Source organism: Cimex lectularius, unplaced genomic scaffold (assembly GCF_000648675.2).
Source record: "Cimex lectularius strain Harlan isolate CLEC.00 unplaced genomic scaffold, Clec_2.1 scaffold322, whole genome shotgun sequence".
In the NCBI taxonomy this organism is placed as follows: Eukaryota; Metazoa; Arthropoda; class Insecta; order Hemiptera; family Cimicidae; genus Cimex; species Cimex lectularius.
Genome location: NW_019394198.1, coordinates 109,134 through 134,381, shown reverse-complemented (window position 1 = coordinate 134,381; position 25,248 = coordinate 109,134). Strand labels below are relative to the sequence as shown.

The 25,248-nt window shown below is 35.7% G+C and overlaps 3 protein-coding genes across 7 annotated transcripts in view; 1 reads left to right on the top strand and 2 right to left on the bottom strand.

The window, feature by feature from the left end:
• Positions 1-928: 928 nt before the first annotated feature.
• On the top strand, positions 929-5,368 carry LOC106666020 (MAPK regulated corepressor interacting protein 2-like). Its single transcript, XM_014392886.2, has 4 exons — positions 929-1,274; positions 4,693-4,737; positions 4,824-4,877; positions 4,937-5,368. Exons 1-4 carry the CDS (start codon positions 1,181-1,183, stop codon positions 5,008-5,010), a joined length of 267 nt encoding a protein of 88 aa, XP_014248372.1. The 5' UTR covers positions 929-1,180; the 3' UTR covers positions 5,011-5,368.
• A 421-nt stretch (positions 5,369-5,789) lies between these two features.
• On the bottom strand, positions 5,790-7,641 carry LOC106666053 (rho-associated protein kinase 1-like). Of its 5 annotated transcripts, none has more exons than XM_014392936.1 (6): positions 7,551-7,627; positions 7,401-7,431; positions 7,085-7,240; positions 6,957-7,020; positions 6,719-6,869; positions 5,790-6,657 (listed from the first exon to the last, which is right to left on the bottom strand). In XM_014392936.1, the coding sequence occupies exons 2-6, from the start codon at positions 7,405-7,407 to the stop codon at positions 5,806-5,808; spliced, it is 1,230 nt and encodes a 409-aa protein (XP_014248422.1). In that variant the 5' UTR covers positions 7,408-7,431; positions 7,551-7,627; the 3' UTR covers positions 5,790-5,805. The 5 variants fall into 5 exon arrangements, with proteins under 5 accessions (XP_014248422.1, XP_014248423.1, XP_014248424.1 ...); XM_014392937.2 differs by having other exon boundaries at positions 7,401-7,455; positions 7,551-7,600; XM_014392938.1 differs by having other exon boundaries at positions 7,401-7,447; positions 7,551-7,569.
• Positions 7,642-9,607: 1,966 nt separating this feature from the next.
• Positions 9,608-25,248, bottom strand: part of LOC106665962 (trissin receptor-like) — a 66,380-nt gene continuing 50,739 nt past the window's right edge. Inside the window, exons 8-9 of the mRNA XM_024230085.1 lie at positions 15,581-15,728; positions 9,608-10,849 (exon numbers count right to left, since the gene is read on the bottom strand). Of these exons, the coding sequence (XP_024085853.1) occupies positions 15,581-15,728 (148 nt within the window). The 3' untranslated portion in view covers positions 9,608-10,849. The remainder of the gene's footprint in view (positions 10,850-15,580; positions 15,729-25,248) is intronic.

Sequence of the window (25,248 nt, the reverse complement as noted above, 5' to 3'; positions counted from 1 at the left end):
TGGCTTATTGATAGCTAGGGTAATACGATAGATAACCATATACTACATTTGGTTGAAGGTTGATAATGATAGCTTCCTTAACCGAAAATATTATGATATGTAGTGTTTAACCAACTGTATATGCTAACTTGAGTAAATAATTTGATCTATCTTTGGCTTTTAAGTGTAACACGGTTCCGATCCGCCAAAGACTGACTTACTACTAAAAAATAAATGACTGATTCTTACGAAAATATTGGGAGACGTAGTGTAAGAACATTACTTGATAAATTAAAGCTTAGCAAAAGATCACGACTTGATAATGTACATCTAAATCTACACGTAATATGTTCTATATGGCATGTACACATAAAGACAGCTAGGTTTATCTGATGATAAAAATTTCTCTTTAGAGGAGACCTCCTGGAAAAGGACAAAATAGTGATACCAAGACTATTATAGTAATTAGGAATTGTTTTCGTTGAATGTACTTTTAGCCTGTACACTCGACCAGATTGGGTACTACCTGGACCTTAGTCGTAACTGATTTTTCAAATTCCTCTTAGTATGGTTAATTTTTTGAAGGTGGTTAATAATATCGTGAAGGAGTTATCGATACCACTGAAGATGGCGAAATTCCGAAACATGACACACCCAAGACTGCTCAGCAGGTCAGAATAATTGGAAATGATCAAATTTTAAATGTCAAATTTAGAAATAATTTTTAAGTTTGTATTTTTATCGTTATTTTAGGGAAGTAGTTTATTTTATTGAATTCTTGAAAATGTTAAGCTTTTAAGTCAATCCTTGATTTTGTAGTTATTTTAAATTCCGCTATGTAGCGCTAGTTTGTTTTTTGCTTTATAATAATGCAAACCAGGAAAATTACAAAATAATTGTTAATTAATGTTTTTATTTATTTAATTTTTTTATTTATTGTTTATTTTCAAACCCTAGCCGTGGAAAAGGTGGAAAAGGTTTATGAAAATAGGCGTTGCTACATTCACCTAGTGTCTAAGCCGGTGACCCGGGGCCGTGGCTGAGTCTTGTTTGTAAATATTGCACGCACGTCTCAACGGCAGTTTCGATGACCGTTTGAACACCAGCAGATGTCAGGCTGCACGGTTGCAGGACTGGACAAGGAATATTTCAAGAAAAGGACGAGTTTCCGAAGTTTCCGTTTTTCATTCACCGACAGGACATGAGCTCCAACGGGAAGAGGATGTCTGCCCCCAGGAACAGGGATCACGGCCTCCAACAGAACCAGGAAGAGCTCATCAAGTTCATATGGGATTGTAAGCAGACCAAAAGTCCATATTGACATTAGTAATACAGTGTTAAATACTATCTAATGAGTAAACAATGTCTAACAACATTATTTAAAACTCTTGGAACTATCTGCCCAGATTACATAAGTTATATCGCATTTAATCTATTTGATTTGCAATTTTATAACAAGTCGCATATAGAACTGTTAATTTTTAACGCTTTCAAGTAGAATTTAACTATTGGTATGCATAAACTATGTCAAAGTTGATCTTTTTTTAATCATAGAATATGCAGGACGTTAGTTCAGCCATTTTTAAATTTTCAACAAGTCGGTTTCTGTTATTCCCCATGACCAATTAGTTTTGTATTGTTTTTTTCTGTTAAAAATTCAAATAAGTCCCTTTAAAATGAAATCATAAACATTTCTCCGACCAAAGTCCTGAAGGTGAGCATAAACAATGCCAAAGTTGATCATTTTTTGTTATCATAGAATATGCAGGACGATAGTGAAACCATTTTTAAATTTTCAACAGTTCAGTTTCTGCTTTCCCCATGACTAGTCAGCTTTGTATTGTTTTTTCTGTTAAAAATTCAAATATGTCGCCTGTAAAATGAGTCATAAACATTTTTCCTACTAAAGTTCAGATGGTAAGCATAAAATATGCCAAAGTTGATCATTTTTTTAATCATAGAATATGCAGGACGTTAGTTCAGCCATTTTTAAATTTTCAGCAAGTCGGTTTCTGTTTTTCCCCATGACCAACTCGTATTGCTTTTTCTGTTAAAAATTCAAATAAGTCCCTTTAAAATGAAATCATAAACATTTCTCCGACTAAAGTCCTGAAGGTGAGCATAAACTATGCCAAAGGTGATCATTTTTTTATCATAGAATATGCAGGACGATAGTTCAGCCATTTTTAAATTTTCAACAGGTCAGTTTCTGTTTTTCCCCATGACCAACTCGTCTTCTATTGCTTTTTCTTTTAAAAATTCAAATATGTCGCCTATAAAATGAAATTACAAACATTTCAACGATTAATGTCCTGAAGGTGAGCATAAACTATGCCAAAGTTGATCATTTTTTTAAATCATAGAATATGCAGGACGAAAGTGCAGCCATTTTTAAATTTTGAACAGGTCAGTTTCTTGTTTTTCCTCATGACCAACTAGTTTTGTATTGTTTTTCTATTTCAAATTCAAATAAGTCCCTTTAAAATGAAATCATAAATATTTCTCCGACTAAAGTCCTGAAGGCGAGCATAAACTATGCCAAAGTTGATCATTTTTTAAATCATAGAAGCAGGACGATAGTGCAGCCATTTTTAAATTTTCAACAGGTCATTTTCTGTTTTTCCCCTTGACCAACTAGTTTTGTATTGTTTTTTTCTGTTTGAAATTCAAATGTGTCGCTTGTATTGTTTTTTCTGTTTTAAATTCAAATAGGTCGCCTGTAAAATGAAATCAAACATTTCAGTGACAAAAGTCCTGAACGTGAGCATAAAATATAACATTGTTGATCATTAATCATCAGCAGGACGACAGAACAGTCATATTTTAAATTTGCACTAGGCTATTGTTTGTTTTCCCATGGCCATTCATTATTTAATGTTTTTCAACGTAATGTAACATTTTAATAAGTAAAAACTTGTTTGAGTTCAAATTTGACAGAGAGCATAAAATGTGTTGAAGTTGATCATTTTTCACTGTCGAATGTACATGATGACAGTGCTGCCATTTTGAAACTTTGAACAGGTCCTTGCTTGCTTTTCCCACTGTTGGTTTTCACTTTATATTGTATTTTTCTCTTATTATCTTACCAACAGTGTCTAAAATATGTCAGTTTTTTTCTCTTCTAAATTTTCAACATAAAATGTGCAGGAGAAAGGTGCAGCCATTTTTGAGTTTTCACCCACTGTTGACTTTCCCTCTGGCAATTTTAATTTATTATTGTTTTTTCTGTTTTTTTAAAACTTATTTTAACAAGTGAAAACTTTCCTGGGTCAGGACAGTGTTAAAATTTAACAAAGAGCATAATATTTCTATGAGACATATATAATATGCCAATTTTTGAGGATACAATATAAACGGGAGGACAGTGCCACTATTTTGAAATTTTGAACAGTTCTCTGTTTGACTTTTCCTTTTGACGATTGTAATTAAAAAAACAAACTTGTTTTCTCCCTTATTTTAACATTTTGCATCGTCAAATATGCAGGTCACAGACAGTCATTTTTAAATTTGTAGCAGGCTAGTGTTTGCCTTTTCCTCTGCCAATTTTAATAGCATTTGTTAAATCCACTTAGTAGACTTAGAACTACTCGGTTGTATTAGGACTAGAATGTTAGTAGGACTGCAGGCTCTGGAGGAATATTTATGTACTTGGAGCAATAGAAAAAACCTTAACTATACTACTTGACCATTGGAAAGACTTTATATAATAAACTTACTTTTTAAGTTATTATGTATAATAAGTAACTTATAAACTGGTGAGATAAAAATGATCAAGGTTGATAATTTTTCATCATAGAATACACAGGATAGGCACAATAGCAATGTTATGAATTCACTGATAATTTTTCCCCTTACTTTTTCATTTTTTTAAATAAATTGAATAACTAATGTTTTACCATGTTAAAAGTTCAAAATAATTAATCAGGAAGATCTCTAAGACCAAACCTCATTGCAAGAGTTTATCATTAAAAAAGTTTTATAATTTTATTAGGCATGTTATTATTTTAAAATTATGTACAGAATATAACCGTGGATTCAGGTTTGTCAGATTTGACTGTCCGCTGGCCATTCAAAGTAAGAACTGTTTGCTGACATTTAACGTCAGGTTTTTTTTTGTTGACATTTTAACAATTACAATTAATCAAGCACCATTCGTACTGTGCGTGACAGAAATAATTAATCATCGTCCACATGCCTGATTTGACATTCCTTTCATTCATGTTTGTAAATTAAAAACAGATCAAAATAGAAGTTCAATTTTCTTGTTTGTCTTGTCGGGCGCGTTGTACTGCAACAAAAGTCTGAGCATGATTGATAATCATTGTTCAACATCACTTAAAAAATCGATTTTTTATTGTAAATTTTAAATTACATTAGCCAGTTTGGCACTTATATGTCTTAAATTAGAAAAGATAATCTGTGCTATTTGGCATGTGGAATAAAACATGCAAAAAGGGTAAATTATCCTTACAACTCGCTCTGATAAAACGCCAAGGGGGTCTGGACAATATTGCATGATAAAAATAGAATTATCTCTTTTTAACAATTTTGACCTGACCCCAAGATAAAAAATTATAAATTAGATTTCGTCTTCAATAATTTGTAGAATTACATATTCTTGTTGAATTTTGAATTAAATGCATAAAAATGAATACATTTGTGTGTATGTCCTTTTAGAGAACTTGAGAAATTATTACATTTTTATTTTTTCAGCATGGAACAAAGTTTGCCAGGAGTACCAAAAGGGGAACACTCAGGGTCAGTTTGCATTTTAAACATTTATTCTGTAGTATTTAATTTTTTGTATTATTGTATTTTGCATCCGTTGTTTTTATCGTTTTCAGGATCACCGACTGTTGCATACCACATCGAGTCTGAGCCGAATCCGATGCTCAAAGGTAATTGACAAAAGAAAAAATTGTTTGTATACTTTTTCTAATTTTTGTTTTGCCTGTAGATTTCGTTCCTTTTGACCTCGAGGCTTACTGGGGTAAACGGCTCGTGCAGAACATCTCGACGCACAACGCCTGATTCTATTTTATAATAATCATATATTTTTTACTAAGGGCACTTTTTATACTTATAATTTGATATTAATTTATATATAGCTAAGGTGATTTTAAGGGAAAAAAATATGTATATTACCATCCCCCCTTATTTTGTTTATCACAACCCTTGTATCAGTATTCGTACCGGGATTTGAGTTATTTTTTATATGAAGGAACATTCCCAGTTTGTTTATTATTATAAGCTTTTTTGTTTTTTTAAATGATTTTGAGAATTAAGAAAAGAAAGTGTATCTAATACCTATATGAATATTTTTTGTTTGCTCGTAATGTTTTTGCTTTATTACAAGATAATAAAACAGGACATAAAATAAATTTTTTGAAAAAAAAAAAAACTAGCTTAATTTGCCCCTTCCAAAATCCTTCCTCTTTGTCCAGCCGCAACTTGAGGTAAATATATATAAATACATGTTTTAATTATAAATTATCGTTAAGTACAAAGCCATTTATTGCAGGTTAATGGAATTGGGAATTGGAATTTGGTTGTCTTCCGCTTTGCTATACCCAGGTAAATGCAGATACACAGATTTGTAATTTATTGCCTTGGATTACCAGGCAATGCTATGCCAACATTTGTATTGAATTAATGAACCCATTTGAACTAATTGTTCCTTGCCGCTAGCAAATAAAGGAAGCATAGATAAAAGTTACTTATAAGAATTAATAAAAAGATGAAAATGCATATGTAAGTTTTTTCTTACAATGTTGCTTTTCAGTTTTTAAACATATTAATGATAAAAAATGTATATTTAATAATTTATTATCTTCTTGAATTTCTAAAAGAAGTTAATTTTATTGGTATAGAGGTCAATTCCATGTTTTCGACATCATGTCCCGGTTTCGTTTTATTGTTGGTCTTGATCATGTCCAGGTCTCGTTTCACCTCGGAGAGTTTCTTGATGATGGTGTCCTCCTTCGAAGGCCGGTTCTGCTCCCTGGATACAAGCTCGCCGAGAGCTTTGACGGCCTCTTCGAGCTTTTCGACCCGCTCTTCTTCCTCGCGCATCTCCCTGTCGCGCTTTACGTCCCGGACAAAGTTCCTGAGGGTCTCGTTTTCCTGCTTGATCCCAAGGAGCTCGTCCTTGGTCGTGAGGAGCTCCTCGCGCATCTTCATGACCAGGATGGTCGCTTCTCTGTCTAAGTGGTCGTATTCGGAAAGCTGCTTTGTCGTGAGGTCGGTCTGTACGCCGACCTCCTGGCCTTCCTTTTTAATAAGGCTCAGGACTGTGTTGAGCTTCTCGTTTATCGTACCGTTCCCTTTTCCTAGGATATTCAGGTAAAATTTGACGTCTTTCATCTCGCTCTCGATCGTTTTCGTTTTGAGGATGGTCTGAGTGAGGTCTTCGTGGTTTTTGGCCATGAGGACTTTCTCCTCTTCCATTGCGGTCATCTTTTGCACAGCAACCTCGGCGGCTTTTTTGTACTTTTTTCCTTCGAGTATCAGGCTGTGCTTGGAATTCTCTTCTTGTAAAAGTTTCATTTTTGTCTCGTGCAACTCGTCCGCAACTGACTGAAAGTCGCATTTCAGTTTTTCAAATTCCCTCTCTAGTGTCTCGTCTTTCTTCACCAGAGAATCTCTTTCTTCTTTAAGATTCTCTGCTTGTCCCGACATCTTAAAAATAACAAAAAACAATATTAAACCAACACAACACAACACTACTATATATTCTTACGGTTGCCAATTCGTTTTCCATGTAAATAAGTTTGTCGTTTAAAAGTTTATTGTGGTCTTCGAATTCCCGCAATTCTTTCTGAATGTTCTCAGTCGTAGTCCTGAGATGTTCTTCGACCCCTTCCCAGTGGTTTTTGGCTTCAGAAAATTCCCTGATAAAACAGCACACTTACTTTATTTACAAAATACAAACAAAATACACGGATAAACTCAAAACTGCTGCAAATCGAAATTTTTACCTCAGATATGTTTCAGTGCTCTGGGCCAGCCGTATTTTTGCCTCATCCCTTTCTGCTTGCAGTTCTGAAAGAAAAAGAGAAAAAACAAATCAGTAAACAATTAATAAACACAAAGTTCCTAATCTCACTTTCTCTTGCGGACTTTTCCACTTCGTACAATCTCATGGCTTCGTCCCTCTCTTTGGTCAGGTTCTGTATCTCGTCCAGACATTTTCCAACGTACTCCTTGATCTCCTCGAAATGGGTCCGTTGCGTTTCGCACGCCACGTCAATCATTTCCATCTCTAAGGTTAAAAAATTGTTGATAAACTTGTGCCTCAATGAATTTTTTGATTCAGGACTCCATTAATTAGATTACAAAAATAGATAAAATGTATTAAAAAAGTCATAAAGTCCTTCAGGTTTAAAAATCAAAATCAAAACAAAAAAAGGAAAAATATTTACGGGCCATCCTTAAAGAAGTCTTCTTTCCTCCCTTTTAAAACAGACTTCTGATTACCTCGAGGTTTTATAAAATTTAAATTAAAAGGAAAAAAATAATTTGGCTTTGTACAAATGATTAACAAATCAATAAATAAAACAATTCAATCTTACCTGAGCACAAGTTGATTCGGTACGATTTAAAACAAAACCATTTGGTTATCAATTCTATCACATGTTAAACAGCTGGCCTTAAGTTATTTATATTTAAAAATACACAAACATAAAATTAAAGATAATTTTCAAATTGAGGAACTACTTCAGGAACTATTTGACCAAAATAATTTTACGTTTATTTTGATTTAAACTGGGCAGATGTGGAAGTACTCAGAACAACAACTTCAATGAAGCATCTGCAAGATGAGGCAACAGTTAAATACAATAGGTGCCTACAACAGTGACCAAATGTGCACCACTCTGCTTATTTCTTATGTTGACCCTGGGAGTGAAACGAAATGTAGATCGTAAAATGAAAGAAATTAAAGAAAGAGGAGAGAGCAAACCAAGCTAAAACTGTCACCAAGATAAACCGAGTGTGTGTGTGTGTGTGAGAGAGAGAGAGAGAGAGAGAGAGAGAGAGAGAGAGAGAGAGAGAGAGAGTGTGGGCGGGAGAAGGACAACTGAGAGCGGGGGAAAGGGAGGGAGAGAGAGAGAGAGAGAGAGAGAGAGAGAGAGAGAAAGAGATAGAGTGTGAGAGGTGAGGGTTCTTATTATTATCTGTTTGTTTCTTTGTTTTTGTCTTTTCTGGGAGTGAAATAAACTGGAGATAGAAAAACGAAAGAAAACAGAGGGAGACAGCAAAGCATACACAGTGTGGGCAAAGAAAAACAGGATGAGAAGAAGAGATAGGTACATAGATCGAGATAGATAGAAAGAGAGGGAAAAGGAGAGAAGGAGAAACGTAGAAGAAAGAATGATAGAGGGGTAGAGTGAAAGAGAGATAGTGAGAGAGTGGGATAAAGGAGAGATAGAGGCAGAAGATGAAAGAAGGAGAGGGTGAGGAAGGGAGAGAGTAGTGAGAGCGAGGGAAAGGAGGAGAAAGAAAAGTAAACGAAGGGGAAATAGAGGGAGAGGGTGTGACTATGAGGGATAGAGAGAGCTAGTGTGGGAGGGAGAAAGAGAAGTGAGAACTGGAAAAGAAAGATAGAGGCAGAGAGTGAGAGAGCGGGATAAGAGAGAGATATAGGCAGAATGTGAAAGAGGGAGAGGATGAGAAAGAGAGAGAGATGGAGAAATAGAGGGGAGAAATATGGAGAGAGAGAAAGTAGAGAGAGCAGGGGAAAGCGAGAGAGCGAAAGACAGAAAGAGGAAATAGAGAGTGAGAGAGAGGGAGTGAAAGTGAGAGATTGAGAGAGCGGCATAAAAGTGAGATATAGGCAGAAGGTGAAAGAGGGAGAGGATGAGAAAAAGAGTAGAGAGAATAGGGGAAAGGGGAAAAGCGAAAGAAAGAGGAAATAGAGATACAGGGACAGAGAAAGAGTGAGAGAGCGGCATAAAAGAGAGATATACGCAGAAGTGAACGAGGTTAAGGATGAGAAAGAGAGAGAGAGAGAGAGAGAGAGAGAGAGAGAGAGAGAGAAAGAGAGAGAGAGAGAGAGTAGATAGGGCGAGGGAAAGGGAGAGCGAAAGAAAGAAAGAGGAAATAGAGAAAGAGGGAGAGTGAAAGAGAGATAGTGAGAGAGTGGGATCAAAGAGAGATATAGGCAGAAGGTGAAAGAGGGAGAGGATGAGAAAGAGAGAGAGAGATGGAGAAATATGGAGAGAGAGAAAGTAGAGAGAGCAGGGAACAGAGAGCAGGGGAAAGCGAGAGAGCGAAAGACAGAAAGAGGAAATAGAGAGAGAGAGAGGGGGAGTAGTGAGTGCGGGAAAAGGGTGAGAAAGAGAAATAAATAAAGGGGAAGTAGAGATAGAGGGAGAGGGTGTGAGAAGGAGGGATAGAAAGGGCTAGAGTGGGTGAAAGAGAGATAGAGGCAGATTGTGAAAGAGGGAATGATTGAAAGGGGTGATAGAAAGGGAAAGTAGGTTCTTAACATTCTCTGCTTTTACAGTTTCTCGTAAACAAGCGTGAATTGGAATGATTCATTAATCAGAACCACATTATATAAAAAAAACAAAAGACTATAAATAAACGTTTTTTATATTTCTTAATATACTAACATACATTACACAAGTTTTATATAAATAATAAAAAAGAGAAATAAATAAATTACGCGCTAATTTAATTAATTAAAAAAAGTAAAGATAAACACGACAGCAAGACTAATCATCACATGGAATGGTGACAAAAATATGTCACGATAATTTGTACCTTGCTAAAGGGTGGGGGCCAGAATAAAGGGAGGTGGCTTCTTCGCTTGTCAATATTCGAATTAATTGAGTAGGTAAAAATAAAAATAAATAAAATAAAGAAATAAGGTAACGAGGAATGATATCACAGCCACCTCGGAACCAAATATTGCACGATCTGTATTATAATAAAATTGGCTCGAAGCACAAGTTGTGTTTTGTTATATATATTTTTTTAAAAAATGTGAATAGTTATAGAAGACGAATTGAAATTCTACATTTGGATTATGTAAGAATTAAATGTTTATAGTTGATACACAAGAATAAGTCTTATACATTGAAAACGATTTTTTTTTTGTCGCTATTATCTGAGTGTATTGTTTCTCTCTTTTTTCAGGGTGGTTTTGACGCAGAGAAACGCCAGACTTGTCCGGTTTCCTCTCAACGTTGTAATTTACATCGTGGCAAAAAACAGGCCCTACATATTCCGCATTGACACATCAAAGAGCAGAGAGCCACTAGTAATTTTAACCCGCTCGTTTTCGACCCCGAGAAGCAATCCCGTCCGGCGATTCAAATAAAAAAAAAAAAAAAAAAAACCCATCACGGAATTTGACCCAGTCTGGCGAAATAGTTGACACGCCCCCGGGGCTTTGAAAAGTCTTTTTTTCCGGTTCGACGAGAGACACGGGTTGATCAGGCGGGACACGTTTTAATTTATCCCCTACCCCCTTTCGGGACTTGCTGGCGCGTAATTAAAATCCCCCTGAACTATATACATTTCAAAATTCCGCGATAAGACCCAACCCGGCCTTTCAGATGTTGGTATTATCTTTCTCTTTTTTTTTCCGGTTCTGATTATAAAAAAAAACCTTTTGTACTCATCACCAAAAAGACCTTCGTTTACGACTTTTATCTTTCTTCAACGCGACTTGATTTCGAGGTGATGGGGGAAAAGCGCAAAGTACGCAGATTGTAAGCGAGAAGCCTCCTGTAACACTTATTTTTCTTCTCGTTTTACACGGGAACATCACTAAAGGTTGCACTATACGATGGCTGGATTCGCCTTTGGTGGGGTTTCGTTTTGCCTGAGCAGGACCCAGCGGTTTCACTCCTCTGAATTTCACCTGAAACATGAAAAATTACAATTTTTTTACTACCAACTAATACGCTGTGAAATAAGCTACAATATTTTAACCATGTGACGTTTATCACAAGGGGAGGCAGCAATCAGTTGCTGTCCTTCAGTTGTTTTTAATAGTTAAATTTTATTGTTGAGGATGTCCTGGCGCCATCTCCGCCTTAGTGACTGGGTTATGTTGGACATAGATCGGGCTAATGATTGTATTCTTTTGTTGGGGAATTATGTTTTTAACGAAGAGCTATTTGGAGGTCATTATGGCGGTGTTATAGACGTCCTAGCGTTGTCAACACTTCTGAAGACTTAGATTTTTTTTTTAACCTTAACCGTGCGACCAAGATTTTCTTGATATTAATTCACATTGTAATGCGTAGTGTTTTTTTATTTCATTTTTTTCATCTTTTTGTTCGTAGGCGTCGGTTCCAGGTTAGACGTGAGAAGGGTACTTAATCTTCTTCTCAGAGCTACATTTCTCGAGACAGCGAGATAAAATTGATCTTTTATTTAATTGTAAATATATATAAAATAATTTATCACTTTTGGGAAGGAAATAATTTAAAGGATGGTCAAAGCATTTCTCAGATCGACGTTGGAGTGATCGATGGACCGAATTACAAAGAGAAAACCGGCTTTTAATAACGGCCAAGAAGACCAGCATGAAAATAACTTTATATACGTCAATCTAATAAAGAAATATTCAACATCGCAGTTTAGCGTTGTGCGTTTAAAAGAAAATTAAGTCTATTTGTATTGATAATTTGATAAAATTGTGTGGTTCTCATGAATAAAAAAATATAAGAAATATTTAAATTTAAACTAACTCAAAAACAAATTATATAGATAAAAGAAAACTTAAGTAATTTTTTTTACTAAACTTGGACACAATGGGAAAATAGAAAAAAACTCGCCATAGTTTAAGACATAAAACATAAGAATGCTGACAACCAGTCAGCGTAGGCGAGGTAAGCTTCGCGTATTAGCAAGAACAAAAAATGGTTAAACAAGGAAAATAGAGAGAAAAAAAATACGGTAATAAAACAAGGTATAATTAACAAATCAGTACAACTCTCGGTAGCGGGTGGGACTGGGTAGAGGCAGAAGCTGAAAGAGGGGGAGGGTGAGAAAGAGAGAAAGAGAGATGGAGAAAGAGAGGGGAGAAAGATGGACAGAGAATATGTGAGAGAGAGAGTAGAGAGCGGGGAAAAAGGAGAGAGCGAAAGAAAGAAGACATAGAGATAGAGGGAGAGAGATAATAAGAGAGTGGGGGAAAGAGAGATAGAGAGAGTGGGGGAAAGAGAGATAGAGAGAGAGTGTGGGCGGGAGAAGGACAACTGAGAGCGGGGGAAAGGGAGGGAGAGAGAGAGAGAGAGAGAGAGAGAGAGAGAGAGAGAGAGAGAGATACACATATAGATTACATGTACACATATATAAACATATACACACATATATACATATAAATATATTTATGTACATATATATATAACGTATATATATGTATGTATACATACATATGTATATATACATTATATATGTGTACATATATAAGCATATCCATGCAATATATACATGTATATGTATATGCGTGTATATATACATATATATTGTATGAATATATATATATATATATATATATATATTTATACCTGTTTTATACATGTTATATTTAGTGTTTCATTTTTCGTCGCAACAGGAAAACACACCTGTTGCGTTGATTATAAGTACGGCCATGCAATGTGTGTCGAAGTTTCATTTTTCAGCGCAACGTAAAAAAGAGAGACCTGTTAGAGTATATTTATTTTGCCATTTTTTTATAATGAATAGGCCAATTAAATACTGATATAAAGTCGCGAATAACGAAACTAAGAATTTAATTTACGTTTTTAAACTGAGGGTTAATCTACTTTTAAGTACCTTGCACTTTTGCTCAAGTGAGGGTGAACTACGTGCTACCCACAAGTGGCTGATTCATTAATTTAAATGAGGTGTTCGAACATATTTCCTTCTGCGCTAACAAAATAACCCAGCCGATCGTCCCTGTACTTTGTAAATTTTAATGGGAGTTATTGTTTCAAGTCTAGCAACTTGGAGTTGGTCCACATTTTCAAAACGTTCAGGATTACTGTAAAACTGGTTAAGACCGAGAGTGAGAGAGAGATGTAAGAGAGAGAGAGGTGGATGCATTAGTCGGGGTGTGAATTAAACTGCGCCTTTAAGAGCTATTGTATCTACCGTCCTGTGCCTATCGAGTCCTCTAATTCATCAAAGAAGTTGATTAGTAGGCCCGGTTTTCCAAAGCAATTGTTCCTGGAGGCGAGTGTAGCACCACAGTTTGCTAATAGGTGTATTGATGTCTCCTCTGCTTCTTTTCAGAATTTTCACGTGCCGTGTCGGGTCATGCCAATCTTTTTTAAATGTCTGTTTAGGTTGCAATGTCCTGTTAAAAATCCTGCTATTATTCGCAGCTCCTGCACCCTTTGATACCTTTAATTACTACTTTCCTTTCGAATTTTGTTAGGAGGTTCTTGGATTGTTTGTGCACAATGAGTGAGTTCCATTTTCCCCTCATTTTCTTTTTATACTTCTGTCTGAGGTAGTCAATGATAGTGTGGGTTCCTATGCCACATAAGGGTCATATCAGCGGTATAGCAGCCCCAAGGGTGCCCGCTTTCTCGTTGCCTTCTACTCCCACATGTCCTGGGACCCAGCAGAAGCTGACTTTTTGTTCTGCATATTTAATATGTTTAGTTTTGTTTTGCAGCTCAACACCATCTTTGAACTAATGATGTTCGAGCGTAGTGCTTTGATGTCTGCTTGGCTATATGACATAGTAGCTATGTTCTTGTATTTGTACTCTTTATTCAAGTCGAACTGAGTACATCTCTGGATTGCGTAGACCTCAGCATGGAAGATACTGGTGGATTTTCCCATGGGTTCCGGGACAGAATAGTTTCTCGTGTTCTAGATCTTAAAAGAGGCGTTTTTCTCTCTTCCCGTTCTCTTTTCGTACCTAACTTTATTTGGCGGTTTTGATTAAATTCAAACATCCTGTTCATATCGTCTCTTGGAGCCATGAGTATCGGATGGTCATTATATTGTTGCTATCTCTCCATTTTAGTTTTATTCCTTTTGGAGGTTTCTCTTTAATAACACTAATAATAGTTTTCTGTCCTGTCCAGATTATCATGTGTGTGGGAATTAATCCCAATATCTTTTCCATACCAAATGTGGGACATGTTCTCATCGCTCCCGTCATACAGATGCATGCGAGTCTGTTTTTTTGTGATTTCTTTTCGTTTTGTTATTTGTTCTCCTTTGCCGGCCCAGCCTATGCCTCCGTTTGGTCTTACCATCATGGTATACATCCAAAGCAGTTTCCGGTCTGCATCCCAATTTTTTCTTTGATGCTGTTCTCTGCTATTCTTCTGCACACCATCAAATCGTGAGAGAGAGTGGGGGAAGTGTGTGCGTGTATGAGAGAGAGAGAGAGATAGATAGATAGATAGATAGATAGAGAGAGAGAGAAAGAGAGAGACTGGGGGAAAGGTGTGTGTGAGAGAGAGCAAGAGGAGGAGAAATGTGTGAGAGAGAGCAAGAGGAGGAGAAATGTGTGAGAGAGAGAGTGTGAGGGGGAGAAGTGTGAGAAACAGAGGAAGAAGTGTGTGAGTGTGTGTGTGTGTGTGTGTGTGAGAGAGAGAGAGAGAGAGAGAAAGAGAGAGACGGGGGAAAAGTGTGTGTGAGAGAGAGCAAGAGGAGGAGAAATGTGTGAGAGAGAGAAGATAATTGTGTGTGTGTATGAGAGAAAGAGAAAGAGGGGGAGAAGGGTGGGTGTGTGTGTGTGTGTGTGAGTGAGTGAAAGAGAGAAAGAAAGAAAGAGATAGAGAGAGAGAGATAGAGAGAGAGAGTGAGAGAGAGAGAGAGGGAGGGAGGGAGGGAGAGAGCAAGAGGAGGAGAAATGTGAAAGAGAGAGAGTGAGGGGGAAAAGTGTGGGAAAAAGGGGGAGAAATGTGTGAGTGTGTGTGTGCGCGCGCGCGGGCGTGAGAGAGAAAGAGAGAGGAAGAAGTGTGTGTGTGAGATAGAGAGAATGAGGGGGAGAAGTGTGTGTGTGTGTGTGTGTGTGGTGAGAGAGAGAGAGGAGAGAGAGAGGGAGAAGTGTGAGAAAAAAGGGGGAGAAATGTGTGTGAGTGAGAGAGGGTGAGAGGGAGAGCGAGAGAGGGGAAACAGTATTATGTGCTGTTGCGATATATATATATATTTTTTTTTGTTAAAATTATGAAAGGATGGATGGTTTTTGATTTTTTTATGATGATAAGGTTCAAAATGAAAAACGCCGAGAACATTTTTGAGGAGAGTACTAATTAACCGTCTTGTGGGGTGATTATCAATAAACAGACATCCGTCGAAAAAAAGCCAGAAGGGCCGGACAGGACGAGCCTGTAATCATGCGACAACAAATCAAATACAGTTGAAAATCAGTACGGAACTGAAAATTGGCCCTTTTCAACGGAATTAAGTTGCAATGAGGCGGCCAGAGAATATAAATTGCCCGTTATCGGCTTGACTGGTTTACAGAAGAAGGCTTTAAAAGGTGAACCTCGAATAAAAAACCGTTAACAATTTCTTTCGTTTACCCTTCTTTAAATTCACCACGGTGAAATATTTAAAACACCAATCCCAATTGTTGATAGTAGTGGTAAATTTTTGAAAATAAAGAACCCACCTAGTTGAGATACGTCCGCAAGGATGTAGTCCTCGTGTGGCTCAATGACAGCTGCCTTCTAGGCACCCGGCCCTGGCAGCATAGAGCTTTGCTGAAGCTCTCTCTGAAGTTCTTCGACATGAAACCGTAGACGACAGGGTTGACACAACTGAAAAAACCACATAATTAACATTTAATTTATGGTGTATGTTATACATATAAATCATGTTTCTAAAATATATGTATTTTGATCAATTATAGTTTTTAACAGTGAAGAGTAAGAGTTTAATGGGTTTTGTATTTTTATGTATAGATTAGGACGATTTTTTTGAGTTTACGGCGCTGACTACTACCATTCGTGACGACACGGCTGTGTTTTTGGTATGGTAGAACCCTCAGCTGTGGCGCCCGCTTTCTCGTCATTAGACACTAGAACCAACAGCTGTGTCGCCAATTTTGACGTCATAGACTAAACTAGTAATGACGCTAACTTTGACGTCATTAGACAACAGACCAACCAGGTATGGCGCCCACTTTAGCGACATGCGGCATTATTGATTGGGAAATTGAGTCCTACTAGCTATGATGCCACTTTGATGTCATTGTACAAATGTTTACCCAATTATGGTGACCACTTTTACATCATTGAACAATTGACTAGCCATCTTAGTCCCATAAACTTTGATGCCGTAACACTATCGACCAACGAAGTCACAAGACACCGGTTCTATTTAGCCCTGGTATTAATTTTCATGCTAATTCTGTTGTTATTTTTGAGACGTTATTTTGACATCACTAGATTAGCTGTTCGATTATGGACTTATAAGATTAGCCAAGCCCACGTTCAGTGCTTTGACTTCATCTATGTTTATTTAATTGAATCAGCAGAAATTGCGTATATTATAATTGCAGCTTGTAAGTTAGGAAGTGGGATGGATTTCAAATTCAACTGCATAAAGGTGATAGGAGCATTTTTTTAAAATTTAGTATAGGATTTATCGCTGTAGCCCTGAAGGGCTCCAGAAGTGATGGACTGGGAGAGAGGATGTGGGTTTATTTGAAATGGGGACGACTTGGAAGCAGGAGAAAAATAATATTCTGCTTAGCTTGCGAATAAGTTCAGTATAGTTTGTATGATGTGAAATTTTGTTGACATTTTGTAAATTAAGGATGTTGGGTATTGAGCGACCTCGTCCGATTGTGGGAGGTAATCCTTTTCCCAAATGTGTTGCCAGACCTATTTTACGACACTTTGCCACTCAAATCACTCACCTGATTAGATGTAGAGCTTCTGTATATTAAAAATCCTTAAAGATAGCGTTAATAGGCAATAACATACAAATAAAATGTTATCTAATAGAAATAACAAATATATTATAAGAAAAAGTTACGGCAAAGGTAAACAAAGTTAGTTTCTTATTGTAATAATAAACTATCAAATAAAATTATAGTATTAGCTTTAAATTAAAAAAATAATTAAACAGAGAAATAACGGAAGAGCTCGTCAACGAATTTAGAAAAGAAAGAAAAAACTAAGTTAAAATGAAGATACAAAAAAAGTATATATATTTAAATTAAACTAAAAGTTCACTTGTGAGTACTCTTGATGTATAGATGTGACGTGGCGTTGCGGTTGTGCGGGAAAGATTATGAAGTCGGGTCCACTTCTGCTGCGGTGCGGTCGTTGTGAATCAAGACATAGACACATTGTAGTGCGGCGGACGAATAATAATAACGCCCGTATTGTTGAACAGTACAGAACGTTGTACTATCGATTTACAATACAAAATAACATATAAAATTACTGCCTGAAACATCTAAATTTAAGAAACAGAACGTATGCTGTCTTCTTGGCGGTTAAGACGCGACTGGTCCAGTTGACTGGACTTGACAAGAAAAAGAAGGGGCGTTTCCATGGTAATGAAAAATACAAAACAATTCACCGTAGCAACGGCGACGTGTAAACACTGGTGCTCATGGCAACCGAAAGCATAACATTTGGTTCCCATAGCAACGGGAGGCGTAAACATTCGTTCCCCGTGGCAACGAGACCAAACAAACTCTAACTTAAATTAAAACTAAAATAAAATTTAAATTCAGGCGTAAACAAAGGATTTATGTGCATTTTTAAATCACTGCTTTCTTTGTGGGAGAAATATTTCAAAATGATTTAAACTGTTATTGTCCTCACGATAATAATAGTTTTAAATTACAATTTTGTATGTACAAACGGTGATATATTATACGAGTGCTGGAAAAAAGTTTTCCTTAACGAATAAATATATTAACCAAAACATAGGGTTATATAAATTATCCTTATCAGCGCAAATCATGCTTTTGTTGGGAAAAATGCCGTTGGGGGCAGTTTAGTAACGAATATTAACAAAAAGGAATAAATAATTGCCGTTATATTTCATTGTTAACAGTGAAATTCCCGCGTTTCTTTTATCTTCCTCTATGCCTTCTGTTCTTTCTACCGCTGTTTTATTTGCTCCAGTCAAATACATTATTCCCCTCTTTGAAAAGATTCACCGCACCTGTTGCGGTCCGAATAGGCTCCGGGGTAGTAAGGCTGACGTTTAATTAATAACTCTCAAACTCTAATTCCGGATACGGAAGGTTTCCGGGACAATTTCCACCTGGATCTCGGCTTTGTCCGAGGGAAATCGTATTATATCATCCCTCTCGCCGGCGGCTTCTAATTATGAATGATAAAGAATGAAGGATACGTCAAAAACTGACTTATTCACTTTGAAATATTAAACGGCATTGTCAGTAACAAACTGATAAATGCAAAGAAATATCACACTAAAGCTCTGAATTCCTTTTTGCTAATTTTAGTTAAATATTTAATTTTTGAAACATAATCCAACAAAACACTGTCAATTATTGAATTTAAGATCATAAAAATTACAACTGCTCATTAGCTTAATTGCTTAATTTGAACTATTTATCTTTTATCAACAAATTGGTGTTACTAAATAATGGTAATACTTAAAAAAAAAAAAAAAAAAAACACGAATAAAATAAGAAATTCTTTTCAGAGGATCTTCGGAAGAGGTACCTGAAGAGGTTATCTCTTCCGAAGATCCTCTGAAAAGAACTTCTTGTATCCAGCAGGTCATCTATTTTCAAACTAAGAAATAAAAAATCATTTGCAAATCACACCGCCTAAATCGACCATTCCGCAAGACCTCGGTGTGTTGCGGGTATGGTTGCTTCTAGCGCTGTGAATGCAATCGTATCCACCAGAAATACAATGAACTAAAATTTATTCTTCTTAACGATCAAAATATTTTTGTAATTTTAATTTTTTGCAAGCGTTTAGGTTTTATTTAAATTATATTGCTTTGTTGCAAAATAAAGTACCGTTTTTACGAGAATCAATCTTTTATATTTTTAATCCCAAATGAAAGAACATTTGTTTATCCATCAATGGAAATATTATTTAATTCCTTTATTAGACAGGTTTTTTTGTGCAGCTCTTTTCTATAAAGAGATACTTTTTATATAACCAAGTTATGAACACAAATGCTTGCGTACAATTTTACTCTTTGAGTTCTAAGTAGGTCGTTCTGCTTGCTGGGGCTACACGGAATGTTTTTGATCCTGAGGAAGGATTCAACCATCGAACCACATTGTCGCTAGTTTCAAAGGAATTAAACTTAGTATGCCGGCTGACAAACAAGGTAGAAAAAGCAAACCAACTTTGAATAACAACGAGTAAAATTATATTTTGGATTCCACCTTAAGTCAGACAGTTTCCGAGATGTCAGCGTGTAACAGGTAACAGAAAAGAATCGAAACCTTTCCATCTTTTGAGAATGATCTAATTTTTGCATCGCTTCATGATATAATGGTAGCGGCTAGGAGACCTTGATAGCTGTGAAATAGTCAGGAGAAGACCTGGAGAACGGTACAGTCAGTGCTGCTTCAAATTTTCCATTTGTTAAGTTGATTGGAGATGAACCTGCAATATGCTCGTTCAATCTTGTGAAATATTGCGTTGAAGTTTAATTATGAAAATTACGAGAATAAATGTAAACGTACTATTATTAGGTTGATGAAGTTAGAAATAGATTTTTAATGAGATTTTGTAAGTTTGAAAATCAAGGTAGAAAGAAAGGAAAGAAATGTTTGATGAACTGTATAAACTAAAAACGTTGGACAAACCATTTGATTATAGATTTCTACTGTTTCCTAAAGATATTTGTATTTATACAAATATCGTTAAATTTGTCCATGAGTGCCACATAACTATTGGAGACGATAACTGTCTCTTGCCTGCTGCCTGGTGGGGGGGGGCCTTGTCTGGTTGCTGGGGGTGTGTGGCGCTGGGGTTGCTCTGGTACATGTACATCGATAGCCGTCCCCGATCGGTTTGGAATGTGGCCAGGCACACACGCACATCCCACCAGGAGACCGGACGTACTTGAGTCAAATTGGAATTTGAGGTGGTGCCGCATTTTTTCCCCGGTGGGCGGGTTGGGGCTCTCCTCTTCGGCCCGGGTAGTACTTTGTGCTAATGGTGAAAACCAGGGGTCAAAAAAAAAGAAAAAAAAGCACTACCATTTCTTACATGGGGAAAGAACTAAGGCATTATTCAATTTCAATAAACACAAATGTTTTAACTTTAAATTTATTTCCTTTATTAGACAGGATTTTATTGTGCAGCTCTTTTCTATTAACAACTTTTCTAAAAATAACTTTTAATTAAACCTATTAGCCTTTTATAAAAACATTACTTTCAAAAATTTTTAATGACAGATTTTAAACAATGAACAAAATAAGAAATGAAAAATCGTTTGTAATCACGGCGCTTGAACCGACCATTCAGCAAGACCTTGGTGCGTTGCGGGTATGGTTGCTCCTAGCGCCGTGAATGCAATCGTATTTATTTAATTAGCGTATAAACTGCTGAAAAGTGAATAGGGATATTTGTAATTTATTCTTATTCTATTAATTTTATTAAATTACACGATATATTCGTGTTAGTTGGATAAAACAGAAGAGAAAATATAAACAATGTTATTCGTCATTTTTAATAACAAGTTTACTTAAGCACAGTAAACATGAAGGTTATTCATTTTGTAAATAAAAACCTTTTCTCGTCTTTTCTAAATTTTAATCTAGTTGCATTCTCTTTAACCACGGAAAGACATCTACTTGAACCAGAAGTTCACAATATTATTGTGAGAATGAGTCGTTGAGGCCATTCTTAAGATATCAAAGAGGCAGCTGGGGTTTCTCAGGGAGTGGTCTCCCGGGCTTTGGCCCGATTTCTAGAGACTGGACGTGCCAATACGAGGTCTGGTAGTGGATCTATCTCGAAGTAGTACAAGGGATGCGTACACTGCCACAGTTCGTGCTCCCTTAAGTGCACTTTGGAGGACTGGGCTAGGATTTACACTGGAGGACAAAATCCAAGTAATTATCGAGGAATATATCCTTCAAACCAAGGATCTCATTGGAAGGGATTTTCTATTTCTGGATTACAATGCCAGACATCGTAGTCAGAGTTGTTCATCTATGTTTAGAAAACCTGTAAATTTCCCATCTGCCCCTTTTCCCATTTTCTCCAGACTTCAATCCCATTGAGAACGGTTGCGTTGCAGAGAAGGCTTTTCGATCATCAACCGCAGCCATTTGACCTGCAACAACTGAGTGCAGCGTTGCAACATCTATGGAGTGAAATTCTTTATGAAATTAGTGACAACCATATTAACAGTATGCCTAACAGTTGTACAGACGTGTTAGCTAACAGAGTACAAACGGTATTAATTTTTAAAAAATTATTGCATTCAATAAACAAAATTATGGAAATAAAACCTTTTATTTTTCTAAACAACTTAATTAAATTTTCCTTCATTAAAAACAATAATTTCTAATAAATTTTAATGCACGCTATAATAAAAACAAAATAAAAATGCTAGGGAAAGTAAATACTACAAAATTGGCCCTTTCCATTGTACACAGATCCTAAATGTTCTGGCCAGGCCGTTATCAACTTGGTCTCCCGTCCTAAACTTCTGCAGCAACAGCCCGCCACCACCAACTTAGAAAACTATGATGCAGGGAGTGCCCAGAAGAGAGAACGCCAATTTGAATGCTGTTATGTATACTGATGAGTCACGTTTCTCCCTGTATGGCGTCGAAAAGAAGTCTATCGAGAACAGGGGATGGGTACATTGCCACAATTCGTGCTCCTTCAGAACAGTTTGGAGGAGGCGTGTAATGATCTGGGCTGGGATTTACACTGGAGGAAGAACTGGACTACATATTGTTGAAGGCAACCACACCGCAGTCCGTTATGTCCAAGAAATCATCGAGGAATGCATCCCTCAAATCGTGGATCTCATTAGTAGGGGTTTTCTATTTCTGGATGACAATACCAAACATCATAAAGACAAAGTTGTTCATCCATGTTTAGAAATCCTGTAAATTTCCCATCTGCCTCTTTTTCCATTGTTTCCAGACCTCAAACCCATTGAGCACATGCGTCGCAGAGAAGGCTTTTGGATCACCAATCGCAGCCATTTGACCTGCAACATCTGAGTGCAGTGTGGCACCATCTATGAAGTGAAATTCCTTATGAAATTAGTGACCACCATATTAACAGTAAACCTAACATGTATACAGACGTGTTAGCTAATAGAGCACATTATGCACGGTAATAATTGTTTAAAAAAAATATTGCATCCAATAAACAAAATTATAGAAATAAAACCTTTTATTTTGTTATTTTTTATAATCCCTTAATTAATTTTTCCTTCAGTAAAAACAATAATTTCTAATAAATTTTAATACATTTTATAATAAAACTAAAATAAAAATACTAGGGAAACTGAATAATACAATATTGGCAATATCCCTATTCATTTTTTAGCTGTTTATACTACATTAAAATAGTAGAAATAAACTATAATTTATTTTGCTTACTTATAAAAATATTTTTTAATTGTAAATTTTTTTTGCAAACTGTAGATTTTATTTGAACAATATATTAATATATTCAGTTGTTGCAAATATATGGCCATTTTTACGAAAATCCCTTTGTTTATATTTTTAATCCAACAGTGTGTTTATATAGGATTTACATATCAATGGAAAAAAGCATATAATTCCGTTTAATTCCACAAAATTGGCAATATCCCTGTTTATTTTAGACGTACTTATCTCTACCGCGGTGGGTTGTTTTGAGTTGCCCAGTCCTCCTTAACGGCGCCTTAATCGACCAATCCGTAAAAATAAATGTAAACGAACTATTGTTAGGGGTTGATGAAGTTAGAAAAAGAATTTTAATGAGATTTCGAAAGTTTGAAAATCAAGACGCTTAAGCACTACTATTTCTTAGCTGGGGAAAGAACTAATGGCATTTTTCAATTTCAATTCACACACGTTTTTATTTGACCTATTTGCCTTTTATAAAAAATATTACTTTAAAAAACATAACAACAAAGTTTAAATGCCATTATTAATTATTCATTGTTAATCCAACCACTGTCAATTTTTGAATTTAAGATCATAAAAATTACAACTGCTCATTAGTTTCGTGAAGATTTGGGCCTTTTTGAAATTTTTATTTTCACGAATGTCTTAATTTGAACTATTTATCTTTTTATCAACAAGTTTGTGTTAAAAATAATGACAATACTTACAAAAACACAAATAAAATAAGAAATAAAAAACTCAATCATGGCGCCTGAATCGACCATTCAGCCAGACCTCGGTGTGTTGCGGGTATGGTTGCTCTTAGCGCCGTGAATGCAATCCCGTTTATTTAATTGAATATCTACCAGAAATTACCTACAATAATTTATTTTGCTTATATTTTTGTAATTCTTTTGCAAATTCTAGTTTTAATTTAAACAATATATTCAGTTATTGCAAAACCTATGGCCGATTTTTTTCTAAAATCGCTTTGTTTATACGTTTAATCCAACTGTTCGTTTATATAGGATTTACACATAATTGGAAAAAACATTTAATTCCTTTATTTATTAGACAGCTTTTTATTTTCTGCTTTTTTCTAGTAATAGATATTAATTAAATAAGTAAGTTATGAACACCAGTGGTTTGGGTATAATTTTACTTCATGAGATCTACCTCGGTCCTACTGCTTGCTGAGGCTACTCGGAATGTTATTTGTCCTGAGGAAGGATTCAACAAATGATCAAACAACTTCGTTGCAAGCTTGAAAATTTTAAATCTATGTGTACCAGCTTATTTGAAAAGGAAGGCAGAAAAAGCAAACCAACGACACGCAGAAAGATATTTTGGATTCCAACCTAAGTAAGCTTTACGGCGAAGTTAGCGTTTTAACTGAAACGGATGGTATCTTTCCTTATTTTGAGAACGATCCATTTTCGTATCATGTCATAACGGCCAAAGCAATGGTTGGATCGACCTGGAGAACGGGTCAGTGCTGCACGTTGGAAAGAGTGACTACCTGTCCACCAATAAAGGTACGTGCACCACTTTGCATGACTTTTATGGCCTTCTTAGGCTTTAAATAATGCATGATGATACACGACCTCATTAGGCTTCTAATTACCTGAGTACCAAATGAATCCAAACCTTGGATGTCCAACATCCATTAGATTTGACGTTACCAATCTTTTTATTCGAAGTACCTATAATTGAGTTAAAAAATATTAAAATGTTTCAACTCTTATAATTGACATCAAATCTGATGGTAACATAAAGCAACCTGTGGAAAAAAGATTGTTTTTAATTTTTGGATTTTTAGCCTGTAAAAATGACTATTTTTCCACCAAAAACTCATATAATATTTAAAAAGGCAGGTTAGTTAAGAAGAAAGGTCCTTCTGTGGCTTTGAGATTTAATTTTTTTCATAATTTACGAAAATTTTCCATTGATTATTCAGTCCGGTACAAAAGGAAGCGGTTCTTTGATGAAAAATTGGCAACAATTTGGCTCTAATCTCGTGTAAATCCAATCAAAACGTGGGGTTTAATTGCCTTCGTCGGGGATGCAAGAGAATAAACTTCCCTTCAAGTAATCCAAGGTCAAAAGGGGCAATTTTGACTCGTTAAACATGCGTTAATTAATTAGAAAAAGTGTTGAAACTCGAACCAAAACCGTTCCTCCAAAGCTCAGCACCGGGACAAAGACAAGAAAGTAAATTGATGAGAACACTTTGTAAAATGAAAGTCTCTTGTGTTTACTTATATAGGATGTTTTAAACAAACGTAAATATATTTTAACAAAATCTGCCCCCCCCCAAAAAAAAGAGATAAAACAACTTTTCTTTCTAACATTTTTTCATATATATGTAGAATGTCATAGATGTATGAAATTGTTTCATTTTGAAATTATCCTCGGGTCTCAATTTGCATCGCCGTTAGACTATGCCCCAATGGAACAATAGGGATTATTGTTTATTCAAACGATTCGAGATATAGAGATGAATATGACAATTGGTTTCAAACACGCTTTTCTAAAAAATATTTTCATAGAACAAAAAATTAAAAAAATACTAGTACAGACTATACGATTTTACGAGATCGTTAACAGAAACTGATATAAAAATGCTATTTTTTTAAAGCCTTTATTTTCTAAATNGACTGTTTTTTTAAAATAATACGTAAAAACTTTATATAATTAAAAAATATGTATAATTGGTATATAAATTAATTTATAAAGTACCAATTAGTCGTTAATTAAGT

Excerpts from the sequence above, each read along its gene's own strand:
- LOC106666020 (XM_014392886.2), top strand. The coding sequence starts at position 1,181 with ATGAGCTCCAACGGGAAGAGGATGTCTGCCCCCAGGAACAGGGATCAC. Across the intron at positions 4,738-4,823 it reads CCAAAAGGGGAACACTCAGG|GATCACCGACTGTTGCATAC; the intron begins GTCAGTTTGCAT and ends TATCGTTTTCAG. Across the intron at positions 4,878-4,936 it reads GCCGAATCCGATGCTCAAAG|ATTTCGTTCCTTTTGACCTC; the intron begins GTAATTGACAAA and ends TTTTGCCTGTAG.
- LOC106666053 (XM_014392936.1), bottom strand. Across the intron at positions 7,021-7,084 it reads GGAAAAGTCCGCAAGAGAAA|AACTGCAAGCAGAAAGGGAT; the intron begins GTGAGATTAGGA and ends TTTTTCTTTCAG. Across the intron at positions 6,870-6,956 it reads AGCACTGAAACATATCTGAG|GGAATTTTCTGAAGCCAAAA; the intron begins GTAAAAATTTCG and ends CTGTTTTATCAG.